Here is a 24,912-nt window from a genome sequence, read left to right as displayed (position 1 = left end):
TTTCCATTTCTCTAATATACAGTATACCATGCAATGTGTGTCTGTGCTCCCAATTCCCAATGCAGATTACTAGGGCTGGTTATTTAGCAGTCCTGTGCTTCCACTCCCTCCCCACTCTGATTCTTTTCCTCCCACCAGTGAGCTGGGATGGGGGTGTGCTCGGGTCCTGCCATGTCATGGGTTTGTGTCTTACCCTTTTCATGAGATGCTGAGTTCTCACAGATGTAGATGTAGCCTGGTTGTTGTGCTGTATCTTCTGGTCTCTCTGTTAGGAATAGTTGTATTTGTTGTATTTTCAAAAATGTATATGGTTTTGGGAGATTTCCGCCGCCCTACTCACGCTGCCATCTTTAGCCTCTCTTGTAAGTAAGCACTTTTTAATGTGACTTTAGTCAGAGGGGTAAGAGAACTTTAAATATTGCTAAACTAATTTATTTGTAACTATGGTATTAGGCCAATATAACCCACTTATTTAAAATATGTTCAATATTGGACAGTTTCAAAGATAACTGAAGAAATGAGGGAAGTTTCTTGGCAGTTTAGCTTTTAGGAAAATTAAACATTATTTGTATTTTATCTCCATCTCTGATTAGTTTTTTTTCTTGCATTTATTCCTTGATTTTTAATCAAAGGTGTAGAGGAAAAGACTCAGATTATATATTTTGTTTTTATTCTTTAAAACACTTTTGCTTAAGGATTAATGGAGGTAGTTAATAAATGTGCAAATGAAGGTTTTAGGTCAGTCTCTTATTTTTGTTTATTCTTAGAATCCCTGCCTTCTATTATCTGTAGGGATAGCTTTCAAAATAATCCATTATGAGATCTTAATAAACATATTAGATTCTTAATATATTTCTGGTCTTATCTTCTAATTTTATCAATGGGTAGTGAGTGACCCTGAAGGGTTCAGATCTACCTACCTTTTTCATGACAAGAGGTAGGTCTGTTTTTAGTTCTTTTAGAACTAACTTGGAAAATGCAGCTGATCAATAGTCCTAAATGAAGGTCTCACTCCTCCTTTAAATCTTGTAAACTTAGGTTTTGTGATAACCAGGGGATAGTTCTAGTTTATGAAAACATAAAACAGTATAGCCATTGTGTTTTCTTCTGTGTTGTAGTAAGATTGCCACAATAAGCTTCCTGTTACAACACATAGTTTCTACTTTCTTCATTTATTGTTCCTTGTTACAGTATGAAAATTCTTATAGTCTATATCCTGGCCAGAAAAATAAATAAATAAATTCAATAGCTTTATTGAGATATTATGTAACAAAATTAAATTTTTTGACATGTACAGTCCATGTGTTTTAGTATATGCAGGCTTTCAACTATTACAACTGTCAAATACAAGACACTTTGATCACTCCCCTCCAAAACCCCGTATCTTTTAGCAAATCACTCCCCATTTTCTTCTCATCAGCTGTCAGCCACTAACCTACTTCACATCTCAATGGATTTGCCTGTTATGAACATTTCATATAAATGGATTTCTGTAATGTATGACTGGTTTCTTTGGCTTGATTATTATGTTTTCAAGGATCATCCATGTTGTAGCATGAATCGTTGCAAATGGTATTCTACTAAACAGATATACCACATTTTATTGACCTTTCATCAGTTGATGAATGTTTGAGTTGTTTCTGCTTTCTGGCTATTATGAGTTATAATGCCATGAATATATTCATGTACAAATTTTTGTGTATTTTTATTTTTATTGGTAAATGGAGAAATATTTGCATGTCTTTATTTTTCTTGGTATATGCCTAGGAGTAAAATTGTTGGGCCATATGGTAATTGTATATTATATATATTACAGTATATAAAGGTTCTAATTTCTTCATATCATCATTTGTCTTTTATTTTAGCCATCCTAGCAGGTACAAAGTGTTATTTCATTGTGGTTTTAATTTATATTCCCCTGATGGTTAATGATGTTGAACATCCTTTCATGTGCTTTTAGCCATTTATATATCTTTAAACAAATGCCTATTCAAAATCCTGTATCCATTTTTAAATTGGTTTATCTATCTTTTTCTTGTCGAGTGTATTAGTTCTTTATATATTCTGGTGACAAGTCCCTTATCAGATATGTGATCTGCAGATATTTTCTACCATTTCATTGTCTTTCATCTTGGTATCCTTTGAAACACAGAAGTTAATAATTTTGAATTCTTTTGTATTTGTGTTTTTAGTTTCATATTTAAGAAGCCATTTCCTAATCTAAGGCCAAAAAGCTTTATGCCTATACTTTCTTCCAAGAGTTTATAGTTTTAGATCTTATATTTAGGTCTTTGATCCATTTTAAGTTATTTTTTGTATATGATGTGAAATAGAATTCAACTTCATTCTTTGCATGTAGATATCTTAATTGTTCCAGCACCATTTGTTCTAAAGGCTCTTCTTTCCCATTGAATGGTCTTGGCACCCTTGTCAAAAATCATTGACTGTAAATGTGAGGGTTTATATCTGGACTCTCAGTTCTAGTCCATTAGTCTATTGTTACGCCATTGGCACCCTGTTTTGAATACTGTTGCTTTGTAGTAAGTTTTGAAATAAGGAAATGGGAGTTCTCTGATGTTCTTTTTCAGTACCCTTGACTATTCATTGAGTCTTCTATGAGTTTTAGACCAGCTTGTCAGTTTCTTCACAGAAGCCAGCTGTAGATATATTTGGCAAGCAATACCATTTTAAATATTAAGTCTTCTCATTCTTAAACAAGGGGTGTTTTTCTATTTGTTTCCTTTAATTTCTTGAGTGTGCTTTCATTTTTAGTAGTTTTCATTTTACAGGTCTTGTACTTCTTTTATGTAATTGAATTTTTTAATGTTATTGCAAATGGAATTGTTTTCTAAAGTATGTTTTGAGTTGTTCATTGTAAGTATATAGAAATATCATTAATTTTTAAATGCTGATCTTGTATCCTGCAGCCTTGCTGAACTAATTTTTTAATTAGACCTAAGTTTTTTTTGTGTGTGAATTCCTTAGGATTTTTTTATGTATAAGGTAATGTCATCTTCAAAAAGAGTTAGTCCTTACTTTCCAATCTGCTTGCTTTTTATTTCTTTTCCTTGTCTAATTGCACTTCCTTAAGCTTGCAGTATATTGTTGAATAAAAGAGGTGCAAGCAGAGATAGCCTAACCTTGTTCCTGATCTCTACAGAAGAGTTTTCAGTCTTCCACCGTGGATTTTGATGTTCATTGATGCTCTTTGTCAGGTCAAGAAAATTCCTTTCTCAGAGTTGTTGAATATTTTTATCAAAAGCAAGGTATTGGACAAATGTTCTTAAAACTATTGTTGCTTTCATAAAATATTTTTTACCTCATTATTCATATTTTAGATAAACAGTTATTTTCAAAATTTTTAGAACATATAACATCACCTAAGAAGTTTTCCTAGTCAAATTGTATTTGACAAGTTTTTCTAATTTTGGTGATTAAAAATATTTTTTTTCTTCCACTTCCCCCCCTCCCTTTTTTTTTAATAGGAGTAACTTTATATATGGCTCATATTTGAGTAAAGAAGAAATTGCTTTCTCAGATCCTACTCCTGATGGAAAACTGTTTGCAACACAGTACTGTGGCACTGGTCAGTTTCTGGTATATAATTTTATTAATGGACAAAATAGCACCTAAAACAAATTCTTGCCTACAGTACTAGAAGACATCTACTGAAGAGAATAGATTGGTGGCTGACTTTAACCAGGAACTAGGGCCATTTTTACTACAATGAACTCAGGACTGGCAACAACGTGCAAGGTTGTTCCATTTTCATAAAATTGGAAACAATGCAGTAATTGCTTATTATTGTTTTGTTTTTTAAAGAAAATATTTTATTATCTTTTACAGAAATTTATGATTGATGTATTTTATCTATAGTTATTTAGACATGTTTACATGCAGCAGATAAGTTCATAGTGGACTGAAAACTAATGCAAGGACTATGGTCTCAGTGATAAGTATATTTTGAAGTTCTTAATATGGAAATATACCAGTGTAGCTTGGTACTGTATTTTTTTTATATTGATCTGCTGATACCAGTTATAGTTTTAAAGATTGTATTTTCACAGAGCAGAAACCAACATTTTTGAGTTACTATTCAGGGAGGGTACATAATTACATGTTTAGGAACTCAAAGCGAATTATTAAAGGGCCTGAAGTGTGTTTGAAGGAACTCCCACAAAAAAAACAAAGTTCCAAATGAGCTTAGCCATCTCTCTCCTTCCTGTTTCTGATGGCAGGAAGACATAGGTGGTAAGGAATTGAGGCTTTCCTTTTTGGAGAGCTATAAAAGGACTAGAATAAGGAAGGTACCTTCTACGGTTTCTTATTCTTCTATTCTAGTTTCATTTCTTAAAATAAATGGCAATTTGGCCAATAACAGATCCCAAAGAGGTTTATAAAAACCTGTGGAATAGTTGGATGCTAAATATGGATGACTTGGTATCTGCTTTGTTACTCCTCAGAAATACTGCACTGAGTATATGCCCTCGTTACTGGACTTCATTTTGATACTTGTCAATCCTTCATAATGCCCTCTACTTTTAAAGGGTTATATGTTGAAAAACTGCTGTGGCCTTTTATGACCTGTATATAATGTAGGATAAAATAATAAAATACTTGATAGCCTTTTTCTAAGTGATAAATGTGATAGTGGTTTGCTGTCATTTGTGCTTTTTCAGGGAGTTTAAATTTGATGTCTTGAAGTCCAATTAGAACACTGGCTCCTTAAAATAATTTTCACCAGTTTGCCAAAGGATCAGTATGTCAGCAACAACTCTGAGCTTTATCTCCGAAAGGCAAAATCTTAACATGAAGTCTCATTTGGTTTTTCAAAGAAATGCAGAGCCACAGCCCAAGAATAAAGCACCACTATGGCTTACCATAGATTATTTTTATGAGGTGAAGTTATCTTATGTCTATTAAAAACTGGCTAAAATTTAGGACTTAAATATTGGCAGCAGTATATTTTATCCCCCTATAGAAGTATGCTTTTTGAATTTATAGAGTTAGTGTCATGCTCTGTTCTCTTAGTAGGAGTGGAACTGTAAGGTAGTGTAAATATTTCCATCTGAGTGATCATGACTTTTGGGCTTTAGAGTCTTCTAGTCATCCCTGATCTCATGGTTTGCCTGACAGGTACCATAACTTTTAAAAAGAGTATGAAATTTTTGAGTATAGTATAGATGTTCCAATAACTGTTAGTCTCATAACACTGGTCTGATTTCCATATAACCCATAGTATGCTTGGTTATTTCAAGGGGGCTTTGTGGTAGAGAGGCTACGTTAATTGTTTGGTTTAAATGTTACCATTACTAGAAAAACAGTTTATTTTCATGTTTACATTGAAGACAGAGCCCCATAAATAACTTTTACAGTCTAGGTATTTCTCTAGGAATAGTAGTAGTAATATCTAACATTTGAGTGTTTGCTGTGTGTCACACTGTGTTTAGTGCTGCATCATTTTATTTAGTTATTGTGAGAGCTCTGTGGAGTAGTTCACAAGTGAATCTAAAGCTTAGAAGGTAATTAAGAGAGTACTCTTACAGTCTGTGTGAAAAATTTTGAAATGCTGAACTATGGTTGAAGATGAGAAGACAGATAAACTTTGAGAAGATACAGTTGAAGAACTGATATGAGTTGGTAACTGACCCAAGAAGGATCATGGCACAGAATTTAGGGTAGTAGGGCAATTTGATTTGGATAATTGTGTAAATGGATCAACTGTGCAGGGAGTACTGGTGAATTATGTTGGGAGGTTGGATGGGGGAAGAATGAATTCCATTTTGGTAAGGATTAAGTTGTTGCAGAAACTCCAAGTGGATATCTGTACAGTATATAATTGGATATGTTGATTTAAAATCGGCAGAAGTTTACCTTAGGAAATTAATGAAAGTTTAGAAGAGATCAATGCCCTGGGGTTTGTAATAAAGGGTAGGAGGAACACCATCAACACCATTATTCTCAGTCTCAAGGAAGAGCACGAGAGAAGGCGTGTCCCAGGTGAGAGAACCAGAAAGGAGTGATGGAAGCCAAGGGAAGAGTTGGAAGAATCAAAGAATGGTCAACACTGTTGAAACTGAAAGCTGAAGAGTGACGTGGTCTCTACAGAGTTGTGGGGGCAGTAGTGGATACAGTAAGTATATACTAATGGCCACAGTCAAACTTAAAAGGAAGTTGAATCTGTAATTGAGATTACACAAGAGCACCTATAAATTTTTTTGTCAGCTGCTCTTGAATAGTTGTTCAATATAAAAATGTCAGGTAGAGACAGTAGGAGCCACAAGTACAGACAAGAACCACAAGATTTTATGGGTTATGCCCTTATCTTCATGGCTGTGCAATGGTTTTATTTTATTTTGCAAGAATTATAAAAATATTTACCAGTTCATAATATGCAAAGTGTATTTGGTATATTTACTACTAAAGCATGATTATCATAAAGACAGTAAGTACAATGGACATTCCATGATTTTAACTGTTCTTGCTAACTTTGCATTGCTGCCCAGCTAGGGTGTCTGGATGGAAATAGCTGTATTTCAGTAGAGCATAAAGATTGCTGAGTTAGTTTCTGGGGTAGTGACGGCAGACTTGTGTACATCTTCTACCTGTTCTCATGACTCTTAGGCCTTCTAACAGATAAAGATTTTTGTCTTTTAACAACTCCTCTCCAGCCTTCTAGTAAAAATAAAATACACTGGACTCCTTTCGGAACAAAGAAGTCAGAAAACAACTTGTTGCTTTTTCTTGTAACTTATGCCATCTCTTGTCATAGTCACAGCAGTAGATGCTTTCCTCAGCTCAGCACTTGACAGTTAAGAGCATAAGGAATTGTGTAAATGGCTTTACGCTTTGACCCCAGGGGTCCTTCCTGCAATCATCTTTAGTGATGGTTTTCTTCAGTGAAGGCAGGGTTTCAGTGTCAAATTAGTGTTCTCCCAGATCCAGAGGAAGCCCAAGGGCCAGTTTCCAAGACTGAAGAGAGAGAGGCCCAGAGGATTTTGTTTGTTCGACAGGCACCTAGTTTGTTCTCTGGATGTTGCTGCAGCTTTAGGTAGCTGAATATGAAAGTGCAGCAGTTTTTTCACAGCCTTTAGTCTTTCTCAGGCAGCTGTTATGGAATATGTAGTGAACACTGGCTGTTCCTACTTGCTCCTGAATGTGTTATACTTACAAATGTTTATTATCCCTCCCATGGGAATGGCCAGAGGCCTTTTGGCCTAGAAGAATGTTTTCATGGTCTGTATCAGAGCCCATTACCTTTAGCATTTTAGCACTATTTATGTAATGAAGCTGAAAATTATTTTTCTGAAATAGTTATTCTCAAAAGTTGGTAAAATTAAGAGTTTCGAAACAAATTGGAGATTAATGCCTTATGTTATACTACTATGCTTTAGCAACCTGAATTTCTTCTAAGAAGGATACCAAAGTGAGTGTAGTTGCCATTTATAAAATAAAAAAAGGCGGGGGATACATGATGAATAGTTCTAATATCTCTTTAATAATCATTTCTAGATCTGTCATCCATACTGAATGTGGATCTCTGCAAATGGGCATGGTGGGCAGATACTTGCACATGTGCCTGTATATCTTCTTTGTATGAGCTACAGATTTTCATTCAACAAATACTTAGCATTTTCTTGGACAGCTATGCCAGCGTTATTGTTCAACACATGATATATTGCCTTCACCCTTTCTTGGACATTGCCAGAGTCAGGGAGCTTATTACAATTTTGAACATATAAAATAATTAGTTTAAAGTAAACCTTTTTCTTCTGTTTTGGGTGGGAGAGAATTTTAATACATTCACCAAATCAAAGGACAAGAACATACTGTAGCCACAACTTAAAGACAATTTAGAATCATAAACAAAATGTGAGGTAGACTGACTAGTGAACTTCACCAAATTTTGGTTAAGAAAATTTTACAGAAATAAAGTAACACAGGTGCCTCCTTTTCTAAAAAATCACAAAAAGCAATTGCATAAATTACAGCCCAAATAACTGAATACAATAATTCTCATTCTAATTTTACTTTACATTCAGTATTAACCTGTGTGAACTGTCATACATGGCAAGGTTCAACAGGTTTATAGGTCAGTTACTATGCAGGCCTAGCAAACACATTCATACCACAATGTTCTAAGGAATGGCAGGACTTGAAGCTGAACACACCAAAAAAGTATGTATGAACAAATCATGGTGTCCTGTGCTTGTGCAATTTTATCCTTTCAGGAAAAGGACCTAACGTTCTCTAAACAATTATACTGGTAAGGTGATTTTAAAAGATCCAAACCTTAGTAAGATAGGCATTGAAAAGAATAGGTCAGTTTGAATTCTCCATCATTGGAGTGATGGTTTTTTGGCTCTATTCTGGCATTTCTCTTCCACAGGGTTAAACGGTATTTAAGAGATCACAATCGTTTGAATTTTCAGAGCACAGGCCTAAGTAATACGGAGTACCTGCATCTAAAGTAACTACTTTAAAAAATGTTCTCAAGACTGTGAAGCCATAAAGCCAGAAGAATCCTGGAGAGGCCATCTGCCCCAGGTACAACTATTTAGAATTATTCAAGTATTTTATTTGCCCTATATAGTAAATATTATTGGAATATTGCACAAACAGTGGGTTTCTTGATACCATCTGCAGTAGGCCCTTTCAACAAAACAGGAACAAGTGAAGTACATTCATACTAAATAAACCTGCTTCAAACATACCTCTTTGCCAAAAATTCTGCTGTACTAAAATTAAGGAATATTGTTAAAGCATATGTAAGGCAGATCCTCTTGGAAGGACAATTAAAAATGGGGTTTTAAAAAGAGTTCTTCATTTCAAAATACACTGAAAGCATCATAAGTAACTGTATTAAAATCAAGAGATCTGCAAACCATTTTCAGATGAGTATGTCCCATCTTTTCACTAGCTGTAAACTCCTTGGTATCACAAGCTAATAATAAAGCTGGTCACTTAACACTTAATTGTTCTAAGTAAATGTAGGCTTAGTAAGTAGGCTCCCCTCAGTTTCAGGTCACAAGTAAGATACTGGTTCAAGTAAAATGGCAAGTGGGAATAAAGTACTACATATGTGCTAATGAGAAAAATGTTGAGGTTATTTAATGATGAGAACTGGAGTGATTTTAATGAATAAACTTCCTAGACTTAGTTTGTTCTTGAGTATTTTCTAGAACTGTACTTGAGATATCTGCAGAAACTTAAACCTCCTATTGTTGATATTGAATACCCCCTGCTGATTTTAATGTCAGAGACTTTTAATGGAATCTTCCTGACTTCTTACCACAGAGTAACTGGGAGGAGTCAGTTCTCTCTCTCTCTCTGGCTCTGCTTCTCATTTCAGTAATTTCTGTGTTGTTGTCAGTAAAAGGCAGTCAATGTTCACTCAGTGTATCTTAAAAAGAAAGCTTTGCTTGAGTCCCTGAAACGGAGGAAACCAGTTCCGCCCCGCACAAACCCTTAACCTGACGCTTTGCTGGTGCCAACTGCCTAATTCCACCCAAGCAGGGCGGGGGTGGGGCGACTGCTAAAAGTGTCTCGGTTGGCTCAGCTACTGAATCAGGTTCTCCTTGTACAAGACTAATCACTGTTCCATATTCTCACAGACATGGTGTGCTTAGAGACTGGAAACATTTTTAAAGAATGGAGAAAGAAAGGAAGTTAAGGAGAAGCTGCAATTTATGCACACAGTGCCTTCTCTGCATTTACTGATTTGCTTGTTCAGTTTAAATAGTAAACTTTTTAACTCCTGTGGAAATTTTGCCAAAAGTTTCAATACATATAAGATTATAAATCTTAAACTAACACTGACAGAGAAAGACAAAGCTACTTCTTTTTTTAAAATACAAATATCTTCTACATTCTATCATTTCAAGACCCCTGAGTAGTACTGTACCAAAGTACAGATCTGAAGAGAAACTGAGGGTTCAGGCCTCGAACGTTAATCTTCAATTAATCCCACACCATTGGTGCACATCCCACGTAACTCCTTCAGGCTATAACGCTGCTGCTGACAGCCGGCTTCCCCTGACACAGTATGGTTGGAAAGACAACGCTAACTCCACGGTCGTTCCCCAAAATATATCCTCCTCAGGCTCCCGCGGGCAGACCTTGTCACCAGTGATTGTGTAACTGCCTGGGGCGGAGTGACCTGAATCTAAGGTCCTGAAAGTGGAACTGAAGGACAGTGATGCCCACAAAGACCTGGGTCAGATTTGGGGGGAGGGGGTGATCTTTGGAGAATAGACAAATATGTTGCACTTTGCTCCACAGTGATTGTACTTTAAAGGAAAATAATCCCAAATAATTGTTCCTGCCCCACCCCACCTAGGCACCCCTGTGCTATTTTTGTATTTCCAAAAGCTCATACATGACGTCCAGTCAGAAAGTAGAGGGGCTTGTCATCACTGCTGTTAGCGGTTTGAAACTCGTCCCGGAGGCGGAACTGCCACTCATCCTCTAGCTCCAAGCGGACGATGGTTTGGCGTAAAGAGCTTCTGTCTTGGCAGATGACGCACAGGGTAGCACCTGCAGAAGAACGGCAGGAATGCCTCTTAGGCTCAGGATTGCAGTGATAAGAGAACCTTACTTACAACCTCTCTTTGATTATGTCCCCTAAGCAAACACATCTGAAAACCAACTTGTAGGTAAGCAGCCCATCAGAACTGATTAATTTTGTTATTTTAAATAAGTAGTATTAAAAAATTTAAAAGTTAAAAAATATGAAGTGAAAAATCTTCCAAGCACATCCTCCCTTTCCCTGTGGTAACCAAGGCTACCATGTCTCTCCCATGTCCCTCTAGAGCAGGGGTCCCCAGCCTCAGCATACTGGGCTGCGTTAGTCTCTGTTGTGGGGCTCTGTCCATCCTTGGAGGGTGTTAGCAGCATCCTTGGCTTCTACCCACTGTGTGCCAGCACTCCTTACTGTGCCAACCCAAAATGTCTCAGTGAATGCCCAATGTCCCCTGGGGGGCCTACTGCCTCCCTGCTTCAGCCCACCAGCTGCTCCAGATGAGTTGTATAAGCACATACACAATTTCACTTGTTTTCATAAAAATAGCATTCCGTACACAATATTATGAATCTTTTTTTCACTGACTTCAGAGGTCATCATGTCAGAATTATTTGTGATGCTTAATCTGCAGTTTCACAAGTCTAACTCTTTGTATAGTGCATAACTGTTGAAGCAACTTTGTAGCTTCTGTAACTCATTAACCTGATTTTTCATTAAAGTCAGATATATGACAAGCATACTTCTCTTCTTGCATTATTCCTTTCTAAAATTAATAGTGGCAGACATACTTAGTGTGGTCACAAATCTTGCTATTCAGCTTCATTTAGTCTCTCAGTATAAACAATGACTTTTCTTTTGCCCCAGTTAAAATCAGTGGCCCTGGTTTAAAAGCAAGGTATTCCATTTTCTTGCAAAAATGTTGTTAAACTACTTTTTTATATTTATCACCTCTGTATATGTCCAGTGGGAACCATCAGCATTCACAACTAAGGTACTACACATTTAATTTACCTTTTAGAAACTTAAATTTCTTAAGAAGATCAGCACCTACAAAAGAGTCACAGAGGTACAAGAGGAGTCCACTGAAAAATACGCCTTCACAGTTGACATTGCTGGAGTGGGGTCTGGAGCTGACATAGCATATGGCCACCTGGAAGCATCAAGCAGAAAGAGCAGGCATGTTTCAAAAGCAAGCAAATGCCTGCGCTTCAGCTGAATGAGTCAGCACCTTCCTGTTTAGCTGTCTGTTTCAGGGCCAGAAGGAGAAAAATACTTCATTAAAATTTTAGTGGGTTGGGTATTAAAGCTTTGCCTTGCTTTTTTAGTGTGCCAAGTTTTGACTCGTTTACGGCTTCTCGTTTCTCTTAATATGAGAGAAGTAATGAGAGAATGAGTAGTAAGAAACAAAACAAGCCTCTCCATCTAAGAGTCTTTATAGAATAAGATATTAAAAAATTACATTCCACAAAAGACAGGAAAGAGTATGTGTTTAGATTACCTTATTGATGAGAATATTTTTAATCAGACTTTTGTTTAGATAAACTTTTCAATTGGATAGAAGCTTACAAAAGTGCATGAATTTACTTCACAAAAATTACAGGGAAGTAAATTCAGTAGTTGGGAGACCTTGAGACAGTGGAATGGCTCATGTGTGGGCCCAACTGCTGGGGTTGAGATACTGGTGCCTCTAGTAGCCGTGTGACACTGAGCAGTTTGCTTCATTCATTTTACCATCTGCAGTTTCCTTGTTTGTAGAGATGGTAGTAGTATCTGTTTAATAAGACTGTTCTGTGAATTAAAAATTGATGTATGCCATTCACTAAGTAGTTGTGAGTGTTGGCTGCTAATAGTAGTATGGTATTGAGATTGTTTTGTCTGACACCTAGAACTCTGGATCCTGAGGTGGAGGAATTGGGAGAGCTCGGTTACACATGCAACTTCCATAGACAACATAAAAGGCATTAGTTTATCTGATGGTTTTTTAAGATTACATCTGCCTCTAAAATCTGTCATTCATGGTCTAATCCACAGTGTAGATTAACATAAGAATGAGACTGTAAAATTTCTGCACTGTTCACTTGTAAAAATCAGTTTCCCAAATTGGGTATAACTGGACTGCAGCCTTAGGTTGTGCTGGCCAGTACAGGCACACCTCATTTGCAGATACTGTGTTTTTTTACAAATTGAAGGTTTGTGGCAACCCTGTGCTTAGTAATTCTAGTATCATTTTTCCAATAGCATCTGCTCACTTTGTGTGTCTGTTACATTTCGGTAATTCTCACAATATTTCAAACTTTTTCATTATTATATTTGTTATGATGACCTGTGAGCAGTAATTATGACTTGCTGTAAGCTCAGATGATGGTTAGCATTTTTTGCAATAAAGTGTTTTTTAATGTATATACTTTTTTTGACATAATGCTATTTCATACTTAGTAGGCTACAATATTATATAAATATAACTTTTATATGCACTGGGAAACCAAAAAATTTATTTAACTTCCTTTATTGTGATATTTGCTTTATTGCAGTGGTCTGGAACTGAACCTATAACCTCTCCGCGGTCTGTCTGTATATGCAAAGAAAAAAGCCTAGAAGGAAATGTAACAAAATGTTATTGTTCCCATTACAAGTGATTTTATTTTTTTCCTTATACCTTTTATTTAAAAAAAAACTCTTCATGAGGATAGTATGTTAATAAATAGAATAAAATATTTTAAAATAATAATAATCCTAGAGGAAAGATTAATGGCAGAAGCTGTTAAAGTCCCAAAGGCCATCAGTGGTCAGAAGCCTCAAGGTGCAAGTGGGAAATATTTTTAAAAAACTAAAACTGATGGAGGACTTGAGACAGATGGAGATGGGGGAGAAAGAAAAGGAGAGAGAAAGGGGAAATAATGGAAAATTAAGAAAACCCTGGAAAAGAGTCCAGGAGTGGGAAGTGGTGACATGACAGCTGGAAAGGCTGTGGTGATACCCGAGGCTGCTCAGTAATCGTTGAGCTCCTCTTACGTGCCTCAAGCAGTGGCGAAGGACTGTGTGCCTCAGAAGAACTCTTGTGGAGGTAACGTCACATGATTATAATACTGTCTGATACGTTACGACGGAGGAGCAAGCAACTGCTTCTGTGCATTATCACTGAGGTAGGCTGCTCACTGAGTGTTCAGTGGCTCACTGGAAGGTGAAACAGGTATGGGGTGGGGACAAGAGCCTTTGCGTAAATGACAGGCTCCTTTCTCATCTCTAAGCTTTCAAATGGGAGCTACAGTGGGAAGGAAATGGATGGAAGTGGGTAAAGCGCAGTTGTAGCCCCTTCCCCTTTACCTCTGGTCCAATGTTAAGGTAGCAGTCAATGGCCAACACAGGACTCTTGAAGTTATGGATGGCTTTGGGGAAGAGTTTGTATGAGGCGTGCTGAAGGAACTTCTCCAGGAGAAACTGTGCAGGGGCTGCCAGTAGTGTGTGTTCACTGTCGGGAGCACAGACATACTGAAGGGGCAAGATGGGTGCTAAGCTCTCTGACACCTGAAATCAGAGCCGAGATTATCATGGGAAATGTATCTGCCACTGGGTAAAATGGGCAAGGAAACACTGCATTGCATCCCAACGCTCCCGAATTCCTAGCGGAAGCACAGTGACAGGTGCTAGGTTCAAATGTGAGTTGACATGTGGTGCTGAAATTATTTTTCCCTTGGGAGGAGTACAGTTGGGTGTAACGTAATTTACACAGCAAGGGCAGGAGAAAAGGGAAAAATACACTTCTTTGAAAGTTCCTGCATTTAGCAACATTGTGAGGTCCAACAGGAAGCCTCTTACAGTGCTGTGGGGTGTAGTTGGGTTAAATTCCCATCAGAAACAAAAAAGAAAACAACAGAGCTTTCTAAGCTCCACTAGGGAGATTCCATGTTAGAAATGATTAGCTACCAGGAAAATCTCAAACAGAAAAGGGCAGGCCCATGGAATTCACTCTTAACAGGTCTTAATCTGCATTACTTTCTCTAAAAAAAAAAATCTGGCAAAGGACCCAACCAGCCCTTTGATTGACATTTCTCTCATACACTACATAAAGAATGTACGACTGCTAATTTGCCATTAAGAATATAGAACATTAAGTTTGAAACTGATGCTTTAATGGAGTTGTTAACCTTAAATCTAAAGGTTATCTTGTTGAATTTTCAAGCCTTCTGTCTGACCTGAGTCAAGTCTTCAGTAAAGGAAATGAGACTGCAGATTTGGCATTAAAAACTGACTTCTGTGTTCTCTCAGTTTCCAATCCAGTGGTAACTACTTAATGCCAGTACCAAATAACAAAGATATTAATAAAAAATTGCCTTATTTCCAACAGTGGAATCAAGCTTGCAAACTTACCATGATCTTTGGTTTAATGATGAAGTCCCTTTGCCCCCCAACCTGAACATGTTTCTTCATGAGACTGAAGTTGTTAAAGCGGCAGATGAGCAGACCACTGCTGTTTGTTCTCAGGTTAAAGTCCACATCTTCGCAGAAATACCTAAACCATAATCACAACAGGTTTCTTTGACTACCTGTCATATCTCAGCCACACTAGTTACACACAGAGAAACGTGTGTCAGGTGTTAGGAGACAGCCTCCAACAGAACCAGCCCTGGCCCCTCAGAGCTGGCCCTTTCAACACTGGCTTGCAAGCCCTCTGATTTGGACATTAATGCCACTGAGAGAGGAGGAAATGAGCTGACTTTGGTCCTAGACACACCACAGGGTCCTAGTCATTCCTAAACTGGAACAGGACTGCACACCCTATATATGCACTTGTGGGAAGGAGGGCAGAGGAGTGCGGGGTTCCCAGTTTTAGAATCCTGGCTGCAAACAGAAGGACGTACCTGCCAAATTTAATATATAGACGTGGAATAGCTACAGGGTTGGGGGTTGACATAAGAGGGACTTTATGGTCCCTTACGTTCTTTGCTTGGCCATTTCAGATTTTCCAGGATGTGGACATAATGTAGGGGCAAGATCAGGGCTAGCCTGCTCATTCATTCCCATCTGCTGGCTTTTCTGTACAGGATCCAGATCTCTGGGTCTTACTGGCATTTGGGGAAAGTGATCACCTTCTGAGTTCTGAGGATGGATGAAGAGTTAATCTTCAGTGGGTCTATGGGTCCACACACTGACTTACGTTGATACAATAGTTTTTATCCATTTTAGTTCTTACTGAATAATGAAATGGCTAAAATATTTTTTAAGCATTTTCTGTTGTAACACCTATTAGGGTCTAGGTCATTTTGAAGGGTGATGAAGGAGCACTTTGGGCTCATAATTCTCCTTTTCTCTGGCCCATATAAAGAGAATACTCAGTTTCTCAAAGACTCAGGGACAGAAGAATAAAAACGAGGCTAGAGCTGGGCGGAAGTGATTAGTAAATGCCAGGATTACTCCCATTGAGGAGGCAGGACCTACCTGTTGAAGTCATACTGTACGTTCTGAGTCAAGTCTATGTTAAGGAGGATGAAATCGTGCACATGGCACCTAGAGAATGGGGTCTTCAGGCTCTGAGAACTCAGCTTGCTGCTCCATTTCTGTATGCCCAGGATTGCATAGTGGGCAATTTTTGGTGTTGCTTCAATGTGCTGCAAAACACTCTTCAAGGACACATTCTTACTGGAGACTGCTGCTTCCACAGGCTGGCTATGAAATGTCAAGTTAGTTTATGTAAGATGGCAGTAAGCATTACTGAAGAGAGGGTCACTTAGGAAGGGCCAGCACGACTATACAGTGTCTGGAAAGGACATAGTTGGCTGGTTTACTCTATATGAACCCAGGATGGAGAAGGGGTGTCAGGCTCAGATTCCTGCGCCTGTCGCTGCCTGCAGAAGATGCCTTCTGGAATGGGGTTTACGATGTCAAGGCAGAGAAAGCAATCCAGCCCCTGTTTGAAAATGAATAATGAACAGGAGGCTACCAAAGGGAGATAGCCAGGGGTCTGAAGCATGCAAGTATACTTTCCAGCTCTGGTCATTATGGTATAATAAAGATTTGAAAACTTCACTGGCTTCAAATCCACAGTGGAAACAAGGTCACAAACACAGTGTTTGAACTGGACAGGCCTAGAGGTCATCTAGCACAGTGTCTCGGTGAGGCACAGGGCTGCTGACATGGGGCCACTTACTGTGCAGGGCTTTCCCAGGTTTAACATTCTCTGGTCCTCATGGACCCCCACCACTGCTCCAGGAGAAGGAACTGTGGATTTGGGCCTGGCTATAATTGTATGGGTGATGGAATTGAGACACAGGTGAATTAACTTTCCCTTTTCATCCAGATCATTATGATGCAGAGCTGGGTCTAAAAAGCAGGTCACCTGATTCAGGAGCCGGTGGTCTTTCTAAATAAACCAGTGTGTCTCAACAGACTTTTATAGCTATCCAAAGCTATGAGGCAGAAATGGTCCAGGACTTTAATGGCATCTTGAATGTCTAAATTTTAAACATGTGCTAGTGAGGGTGGTCTCATGGATGATTGTTTTGTTCTAAAAAAGCTGTACCCCTCTCATTTCCTTCCATGTGTAACCACAGCCAAGCAAAACATGGTTGTCTTGCTGGCATTGGGCCAGCCTTCCCCAGGACTGCCCGGAAGTGCCCTACCTGGTCTGCTCTTGGACACTGTGAATGTTCCACACGACACAAGAGTCGTCCATCACAACAATGAATGGCCAGACACACTGGCGTTTAACTCCCAGCTCTTCGAGGCGGTTCCTCTCCAGTTCCAGGTTGTGATATGACAGCTCCTTAATGAGAAACCTGGCTGCACCTGGAAGGCAACACAACCATGGCTATGCACCCGCCACTCAGGCTTGGCGGAAGCCCCACAGGGAGCTCGCATTCTCTCCCCGGGCATGCCCACTCAGAGTGGCCATGCAGGTGGGGTCAGCACGTGGTTCTCAAACTTCAGTGTGGTAAGAATCACTGAAGGAGTCTGTTTAAAATGTGGATTCCTGGGGCCTGTCACCAGAGATTCACTTGAGCAGGTTTGATGGGCTAGAAACCAGAGATGTCTTTGATGATGCAGATGATTCGTGAATCACTTTGCGAGTACTGCCAGGATCCTGTTTCCCTGGTAGGACAAAGGATGCCACATAGAAGAAATGCTTATTACTGGTTATTTGCTTAAAGCCATGGGAAGAGGCTCTCCATCTCAGAAACAGCCATTCACATGTCCTGCATAGGGAGTAGCCAGGGCTGTAATAAGTGGGTGTGCTGCTTACTCTAATATGTCCCCTGCTTTAGATGCCTGTAGGACATTGGCAGCAGTGTCTTTTCTGAAGAAGATTCTGGAAACTGGCATCCTTTCCCAAGCTCTTTTTTGCAAGAGGTAGTATGGAATAGTAAGAGAAGACAAGCCAAGTTGCCTAGGTTTGTTCTGATTCTGCCACTGCCTAGCTCTGTGACAGTGAACAAATGAACTCCCTGTGCCCAACTTCCACGCCTCTAAGGCAATGATGATGTTTGTTCCATAGGATTGCTGTATGGTGCTCAGGGTAGCTCCTAGCCCATGGCAAGTGTTCCATGAGTGTTAGTGATTAAGAGGATGAGCATTAAGCATTTGCCAAATTTTATGAACAGCCACCCTAAAATGAACAAGATGTAGATCATGAAGCTAAAAAACAGCCTTGAAAAGAACAAAGTTGGAGGCCTCACACTTGGCTGATTTCAAAATTTATATGAAAGTACAGTAATCAAAACAAAGTAGTAGTGACATAAAGGGACATAGAGACCAATGGAATAAGAATATAGAGCCTAGCACTGTGCCCTTGCATATATTGTCAGATGATTTTTGACAAAGATGCAAAGACCATTTAATGGGGAAAGGATAGTATCTTTAAGAAATAGTGCTGGGAAAACTATATCCACAGGCAACAGAAGAATTTGGACCCTTTCCTTACACTATTAAAAAAAAGGATCCTCATATACCTCAACACCTAAAAAGGAAATAACCCTTTTAAAAAATGGGTGGAGGATATGAACAGACACTTCTCCAAAGAAGAAATTCAGATGGCCAACAGACACATGAAAAGATGCTCCACATTGCTAATTACCAGGGAAATGCAAATTAAAACCACAATGAGATATCACCTCACACCAATTAGGATGGCCAACACAGAAAAGACTAGGAACCAACAAATTCTGGTGAAGATGCGGAGAAAGGGGAACTGTCCTACACTGCTGGTGGGAATGTAAACTAGTTGAACCATTGTGGAAAGCAATATGGAGGTTCCTCAAAAAACTAAAAATAGAAATACCACCTGACCCAGGAATTCCACTCTTAGGAATTTACCCTAAAAATGTATGATCCCATTTCAAAAAGACATATGCACCCCTGTGTTTCTTGCAGCACTATTTACAGTAGCCAAGAAATGGAAGCAACCTAAGTGTCCATCAGTAGATGAATGGATAAAGAAGATGTGCTACATATACACAATGGAATATTATTCAGCCATAAAAAGGAAACAAATCCTACCTTTTGCAACAATATGGATGGAGCTATAGGGTATTATGCTCAGTGAAATAAGCCAGGCAGAGAAAGACAAGTACCAAATGATTTCTCTCATATGTGGAGTATAAGAACAAAGCAAAAACTGAAGAAACAAAACAACAGCAGACTCACAGAACCCAAGAATGGACTAACAGTTACCAAAGGGAAAGGGAAAGGGACTGGGTGGGTGGGAAGGGAGGGATAAGGGAAATAAGGGGCATTACGATTAGCACACAACGTGGTGGTGGTGGGGCATGGGGAAGGCAGTACAGCACAGAGAAGACAAGTAGTGACTATAGCATCTTACACTGATGGACAGTGACTGTAATGGGGTATGTGGTGGGGATTTGATAATGGGGAAATCTAGTAACCACAATGTTGCTCCTATGATTTTATATTAAAAATAGTTAACAAAAATGGATCAAAGATTTAAATGTAACAGTTAAACTATACAACAGAAGAAAACAGGTGGAGAGCTCGGTAGTGTTCTATTTGGCAGTGATTTCTTAGATATGATGCCAGAAGCTCAGGAAACAAAAGGAAAAATAAGTTGGACTATATAAAACTTTATCTGAAGGATGCAATCAGTAGTGAAAAAGCAACCTATGGAATGGGGAAAAAAATATATCTAATAAGGGGTTAATATCCGGGTTATATAAAGAACTACAAGTTAACAAAACCCTGATTGTAAAATAGGCAAAGGAGTTGAATAGATTCTCCATAGAAGATGTACAAATGGCAAAGATACACATGAAAAGATGTTCAACATCACTAGTCATTAGGAAAATGCAAATCAAATCACAGTAAGATGTCACCTTACATTAATTAAGATGGCTATTACTAAAACAAAGATTAAAACAAAATACACCCAGAAAACAAGTGTTGGTGAGGATGTGGAGAAACTGGGACCATTTTGCACTGTTAGGAATGTAAAATGGTACAGCCATTAAGGAAAACTGAATTCCTCAAATATTAAAAATAGAATTACTATATGATTGAGCAATTCTGGGCATGTACCCAAAACAAGTGAAAGCAGGGTCTTCACGAGATACTTGTACAGCCATGTTCATAGCAGCATTACTCAGAATAGCCAGAAGGTGGACATCAGCTCAAGTATCTATCAATGGATGAATGGATAAAGAAGACATGGTCTATGTATATATGTGTATGTGTGTATTATTCAGCCTTAAAAAGGAAGGAAATTCTGATACATGCACAGCATGGATGAACCTGGAGGACATCTGAGTTAAATAAGCCAGACACAAAAGGATATTGTCTGATTCCCTAGAGAAGTCAAATTCACAAAGACAAAGTAGAATGGTGGTTGTAGGGGGAAGTGGAGGTGGGGGGTTAGTCTTTAATGGTATTAAGCTTCAGTTTTGTGAGATGAGAGTTCTGGAGATTGGGTTCATAACAATGTGAATGTACTGAACACTACTGAACTGTATATTTAAATGGCTAAGATGGTAAGTTTTATGTAGTTTTTTTATAAGTAAAAAATTTAATTTGCATTTATTTGCATATATGGATTCTCCCCAAATTATTGCAAAAATGGTAAAACTGGCACTAAACAACATCAGTCAGATCTGAGATAAAAGATCTTCATCTGAAGGTCAGTAAAGCACAGAAAAGGGTAATTGGAAGTTCACATAGATTTGTTAGTTTGGGGATATGTGATTTGGGGAGGACAAAGGATCAGAAATATGTAAAAGTCTTACTTTGCTTAATATAAAGTGATAAACGGGGAACATAAAATTGCATTCAAAATGATAAACCAGTTTTAAAAATATTTTAATCCCACTTTAAGGCTTAAGGTTCAAGGACATGAGAAGGAGTTGAAGGGAGAACAGAGTTGGAGACCTACGAAGGAAGGAGAGAAGTGGACAGAAAGGCAGAGAGATGAGCTGAGTGGGAAAGAAGGCAAGTGAGAGACTTGGGAGAAAAGGGCCCTGCAAGTGGAGAGAAACTACTCAGGGATCATCTGCCTCGCCCCAGCTCTGGGCCAGGCATTCTAACGTCCGTCTAAAGTGTCAGCAGCTCTTGAGCCTCAGAATCTGCACTGAGTCAGAAACCCACAGGAGCTGGTGGGAAAATGATTAAGAACTACCATGCAAGAAGTGAGCAGGCAGTACAGCTCTCAAGCCCTGGGTCCAGTTGGTGGTTTCCTGCCTGAGTCAGGGAAACGAAGGCAGTCCAGACCTCTCCAGTGCTTCCCACAGCGCCACGAGACACTCAACCACCCTGTGCCTGACCCCTTCGAGAGTCAGCCCATTGCTCTTAAGCCCCATGGAGAGAAGCAGGAACGACTTCTTCCAGGCACTTCTAAGATTGACTGCCAACCTCGCTGGTACAGATCCCTCTAGAACTTGTCATGTGCCTTTAGAATGATTAGCAATGACTCAGGGACCCCTCCAGACCAACGTGAACAGCTAACCCGTTACAGTCCTGCTGCCAGCATGCCCAGCCCAGCCCAGCCCTTCCCAGGGCTCTCAAGTACACAAGTAATTCCTTGAATTACTAGTCTTCAGATATTAAAACTTACGCAAAATGGCACATGAAGGAAAAAGAAAGCAGATTTTAAGAGGAGTCAGGAGGGCAGGACACTTTCCAGGGAGCCTCTCAAAGTTTCTGGCTGGGGAATGGGGCTGGGTTTATCTTTCAGCCCTTCTGCCCGTCCCAGGGGGCCCCTTACCCACGCCTGCATTATTGAACATGCCGGGGAGCACCAGCATGATGTGGTTGGGCCAGTACTTGCGGTACAGCGGCATCTCATATTCTTTGACCACCAGAAGATGCAGGTGGCTGATGCCCTCCATGGCGTGAAAAAGGTTTAGGAGTCCATGCTCATGGCGACCACTGGAAGGAGTGAATATAGGGCTCTTGACTGCATTCAAATTCTGCTAAAAGGGCAAAAAAGAACCAGAGACCAAAAAGGGAAATTTAAGGCCCTTAGATTTAAGATACTTACAGAACCTGATCTAGTCCCCATGTCCTGTCAGTCTTGTGCCCAGATATTGTCACCCACCTTGTCTGAAACCAGGGGCAGCCGCATGCTCTCCAGGTGTTTGCCCTGCTTGCTGAAGACAAAATGACTCTCTTTGGATTTAGGAATGATGAAATAGAGTTGCACCTCTTCACCCAGCATGGAGGAGGAGAACGTGAAGGCATGAAGGGTGGAGTCAGACATCTACATTTGCAAAGGAGAAGGGAGGAGTGTAAGCTCACAGTTTGCAAAATCCCAGGCCATTTATTAAGGTCATTAAGAGAGGCAAACTAACCTGAGCTTGACCTAGCTGTGTGTGCAACGTTGAAAGCATTGGAAAGGCAGACACTTCATCTTCTAGTAGCTGCTACTGACACGAGAGACAAGCATCTTGCCCCCACTCAGCCTCTCCATGGGCGGGAGAAGCATCTACTATGTGGCACTGTCTTTGCATCCCCACTACTGCTCAATCTCATGGAGAGGTTAAATATAACCTCAAAGTACGGGCTGTCCCGCTATGAAAACATTCCCAAAGGTGCCCAGTTACAGGGGAAAACACCTCTGTTCTATGTGGGTCAGGCCAAAAGAACTGAGTATCAGTTTTCTAAGTAAAATATTAAGACTGACATCATTAAAATGCCTTTGTGGCCCCATCTTTCCTGGCTACAGTAGAAATTAAAAGAGGTTTGAACAATCAGCCTAGAACTCTGGCTTCTAGCAGAGACCATTTGATTCAGCAAGGCCAAATAAAAATCTAACCTATTTTTAAAATTGCTGGGAAGTTTACCTGCTCTCTCAGTAATAGCAGCTCAGAGAATAATTATGTAAAAGTCTTTACATGCTTTACAGCCCAGACAAGTATTTGGCTTAATGGAAGGATAGCATCACTTTTCAGCAACAACTAGAATCTAGGTAGGTGTCCCAAGAGTTTTAACCTAGATATTACATTTCATAGAAAAATAGTAGGTTATTCTTCCCTTGAATTCTAGTTCACTCTGCTTCACAGGTGTGGGAAAATACTTCTTAGTACTGTAATCACATAGAAACATATTATATAGAGGATTTTAAATAAGTTTTTTAAAAACCTATGATTTATAGAGCAGGGAACTTGAATATTCAACAAAGCATTGTGAGCTGATTTCAAACTACCCCATTAAAAGTTTTCAATAACTCCAAGAAAACAAATGGGCTATAAAAAGGTAACTTGTATTAGAAGGGCAGAATGGCCAGTCCAGTTTTTCAGTATATGCCATCTACTACCTTCTGGGAAAAGGGTAAAGACCTGGTCCTGAAGAGTAGAAGCAAGTTTAGGCAAGTCCAATCGGCATATCCTACAGGAAGGAAGAGTTGTTCTAGGTATTTAGAGCCAAGGAATAAAAATCAAGAAGCTAAAGTTGGGAAAGCAATAGGAATTTATTTCCCAAATAGGCACTGGATACTATCATTTGCTGCCTTTCCCATCTTTTGTGCTTAAAGATGCTCTGGTGAAAAAGGAGCCAAATACTATGGGGTTTTGGCTCGTCTTCTGTTCTCTCTAAATAAGAGAGCAAATACTGACTCTTCTGTATGCCTCGTGGCCAAAACCATCCCATTCTGGAGTAGGCATATGACTAGGTCCAAGCAATTCAACAGACTTTTTCACGGTTCCAAGGATTTGTCAGACAACAACCACTTTGATCAACAACCCAAAGGGGGCAAAGTCCCTTTCACCAATTGTACCATAGTAAGTAGCACAGATAAACATCCCAGCCACCCTCTAACCTAAACACACGTAACCATTTCCATGAAGTGACTTAAGACACTAAAACTCAGTTTCTTTGCCTCCTCTGCCTCCTTGCCGCCCACAACCTTAATAAGCCCGAAGTAATTTTATCCACTGCTTCATGCATTTTGCTCACAGTTGAGTGGGTCCATCTCATAAATAAGCTATCCTTCGTTTAGAGCCTGCAACTGGAAGCCTATTTTTCATCCCTTATACAAAATCCACGCTGGATGGCAAAGGCGGGAGCAAAGGGGCCACACCTGAGAGGCAGAGGCGAAGTCCATGTAAGGGCGGCACTGCTCGCAGTGGTGGAAGGTGTTGTAGGCCGCGTGCTTGGTCAGCACCATGGATGTGGTGTCTCGCTTCCTGGGCTCCTCGACTCTGAGTTCCTTTATTGCTTCTGTGTATAAAGGGGCAAAAAACATTTCTATGATGTGCATGAAGCCCCTACCCACCGGGTATAAAGTCCCCTACTCCCCAAAAGCGCTGTTCCAAGGATTCCATAATTTATGCCTGAGGAGGCAGGTATGAAAACTAGAAGGTGGTATGCACATATGTGAGAGAAGACCAGGGAAAAGCAGAGAGGAGAATCACTTAAGCTGCTCTCAAAGCTCAAACTGCCCAGGTGTCCTGCCCTGATTTAGGTTCCCTTGACCTTCAGAGGAGATAAGCCTGGCTCCCCTTGCACTGACCTTGCTTGACCCCTGCCAGCTTCTCAGTATATACCAGGCTCATCAAACTGTACTTGGGATCATGCACACTGACGTCAAAAGGCACTTTACTGAAGCTCTCGATGTCAGGCCAGGGCTCTCCCTCTGATTGGCTCACTTCACCGCTTCCGCTGTGGTCTGGGGTGAGAAGAAAGTGCACAGAGCAGACAGGTTGACCAGCCTCCTGGCTTCCCTCCCATGTCAGGGATCGAAGGTCTTACAAAACATAAAGACCCATGCTGGGAGGGATGCTGCCCTCACTGGCTTCCAGTCTTACCTCTCCACACTGAGCCCACACCCTCCCACAGCTGTGAGACCTGTTAGTCTCCTACCTCAGCCCCAAAAACTGCCTCAAAAACTTGTTTAGGATGATCTGAATTCTATCTTAGAGTTTCAGTTGTAGGGTTTTAAGATACTGATAACTGAGATA

At 39.7% G+C, this 24,912-nt stretch overlaps 2 protein-coding genes across 14 annotated transcripts in view; one reads left to right on the top strand and one right to left on the bottom strand.

The window, feature by feature from the left end:
* The window catches only part of ESCO1 (establishment of sister chromatid cohesion N-acetyltransferase 1), an 85,810-nt gene extending 71,971 nt beyond the window's left edge, over positions 1 to 13,839 (top strand). For 2 of the 6 annotated variants that reach the window (XM_037017945.2, XM_037017938.2), the window contains exons 11-13: positions 3,486 to 3,586; positions 5,966 to 6,133; positions 8,390 to 9,074. In XM_037017945.2, the coding sequence (XP_036873840.2) occupies positions 3,486 to 3,586; positions 5,966 to 6,087 (223 nt within the window). In that variant the 3' untranslated portion in view covers positions 6,088 to 6,133; positions 8,390 to 9,074. Of the gene's footprint in view, positions 1 to 3,485; positions 4,644 to 4,679; positions 6,134 to 8,389; positions 9,075 to 11,540 lie in introns of those variants that run through there. The other 4 variants (XR_005061258.2, XM_037017957.2, XM_073212872.1 and 1 more) reach the window with 4 other exon arrangements.
* The window catches only part of GREB1L (GREB1 like retinoic acid receptor coactivator), a 246,383-nt gene continuing 231,843 nt past the window's right edge, over positions 10,373 to 24,912 (bottom strand). For 6 of the 8 annotated variants that reach the window (XM_037017910.2, XM_037017912.2, XM_037017896.2 and 3 more), the window contains 10 exons: positions 24,465 to 24,620; positions 24,033 to 24,172; positions 22,053 to 22,214; positions 21,720 to 21,924; positions 17,140 to 17,305; positions 15,959 to 16,186; positions 14,891 to 15,032; positions 13,847 to 14,047; positions 11,534 to 11,672; positions 10,373 to 10,536 (listed from right to left, as the gene is read on the bottom strand). In XM_037017910.2, coding sequence (XP_036873805.1) covers positions 10,373 to 10,536; positions 11,534 to 11,672; positions 13,847 to 14,047; positions 14,891 to 15,032; positions 15,959 to 16,186; positions 17,140 to 17,305; positions 21,720 to 21,924; positions 22,053 to 22,214; positions 24,033 to 24,172; positions 24,465 to 24,620 — 1,703 coding nt within the window. Of the gene's footprint in view, positions 10,537 to 11,533; positions 11,673 to 13,846; positions 14,048 to 14,890; positions 15,033 to 15,958; positions 16,187 to 17,139; positions 17,306 to 21,719; positions 21,928 to 22,052; positions 22,215 to 24,032; positions 24,173 to 24,464; positions 24,621 to 24,912 lie in introns of those variants that run through there. The other 2 variants (XM_037017922.2, XM_037017933.2) reach the window with 2 other exon arrangements.

Source organism: Manis javanica, chromosome 9 (assembly GCF_040802235.1).
Source record: "Manis javanica isolate MJ-LG chromosome 9, MJ_LKY, whole genome shotgun sequence".
In the NCBI taxonomy this organism is placed as follows: Eukaryota; Metazoa; Chordata; class Mammalia; order Pholidota; family Manidae; genus Manis; species Manis javanica.
This window is presented reverse-complemented; position numbering and strand designations above follow the sequence as displayed.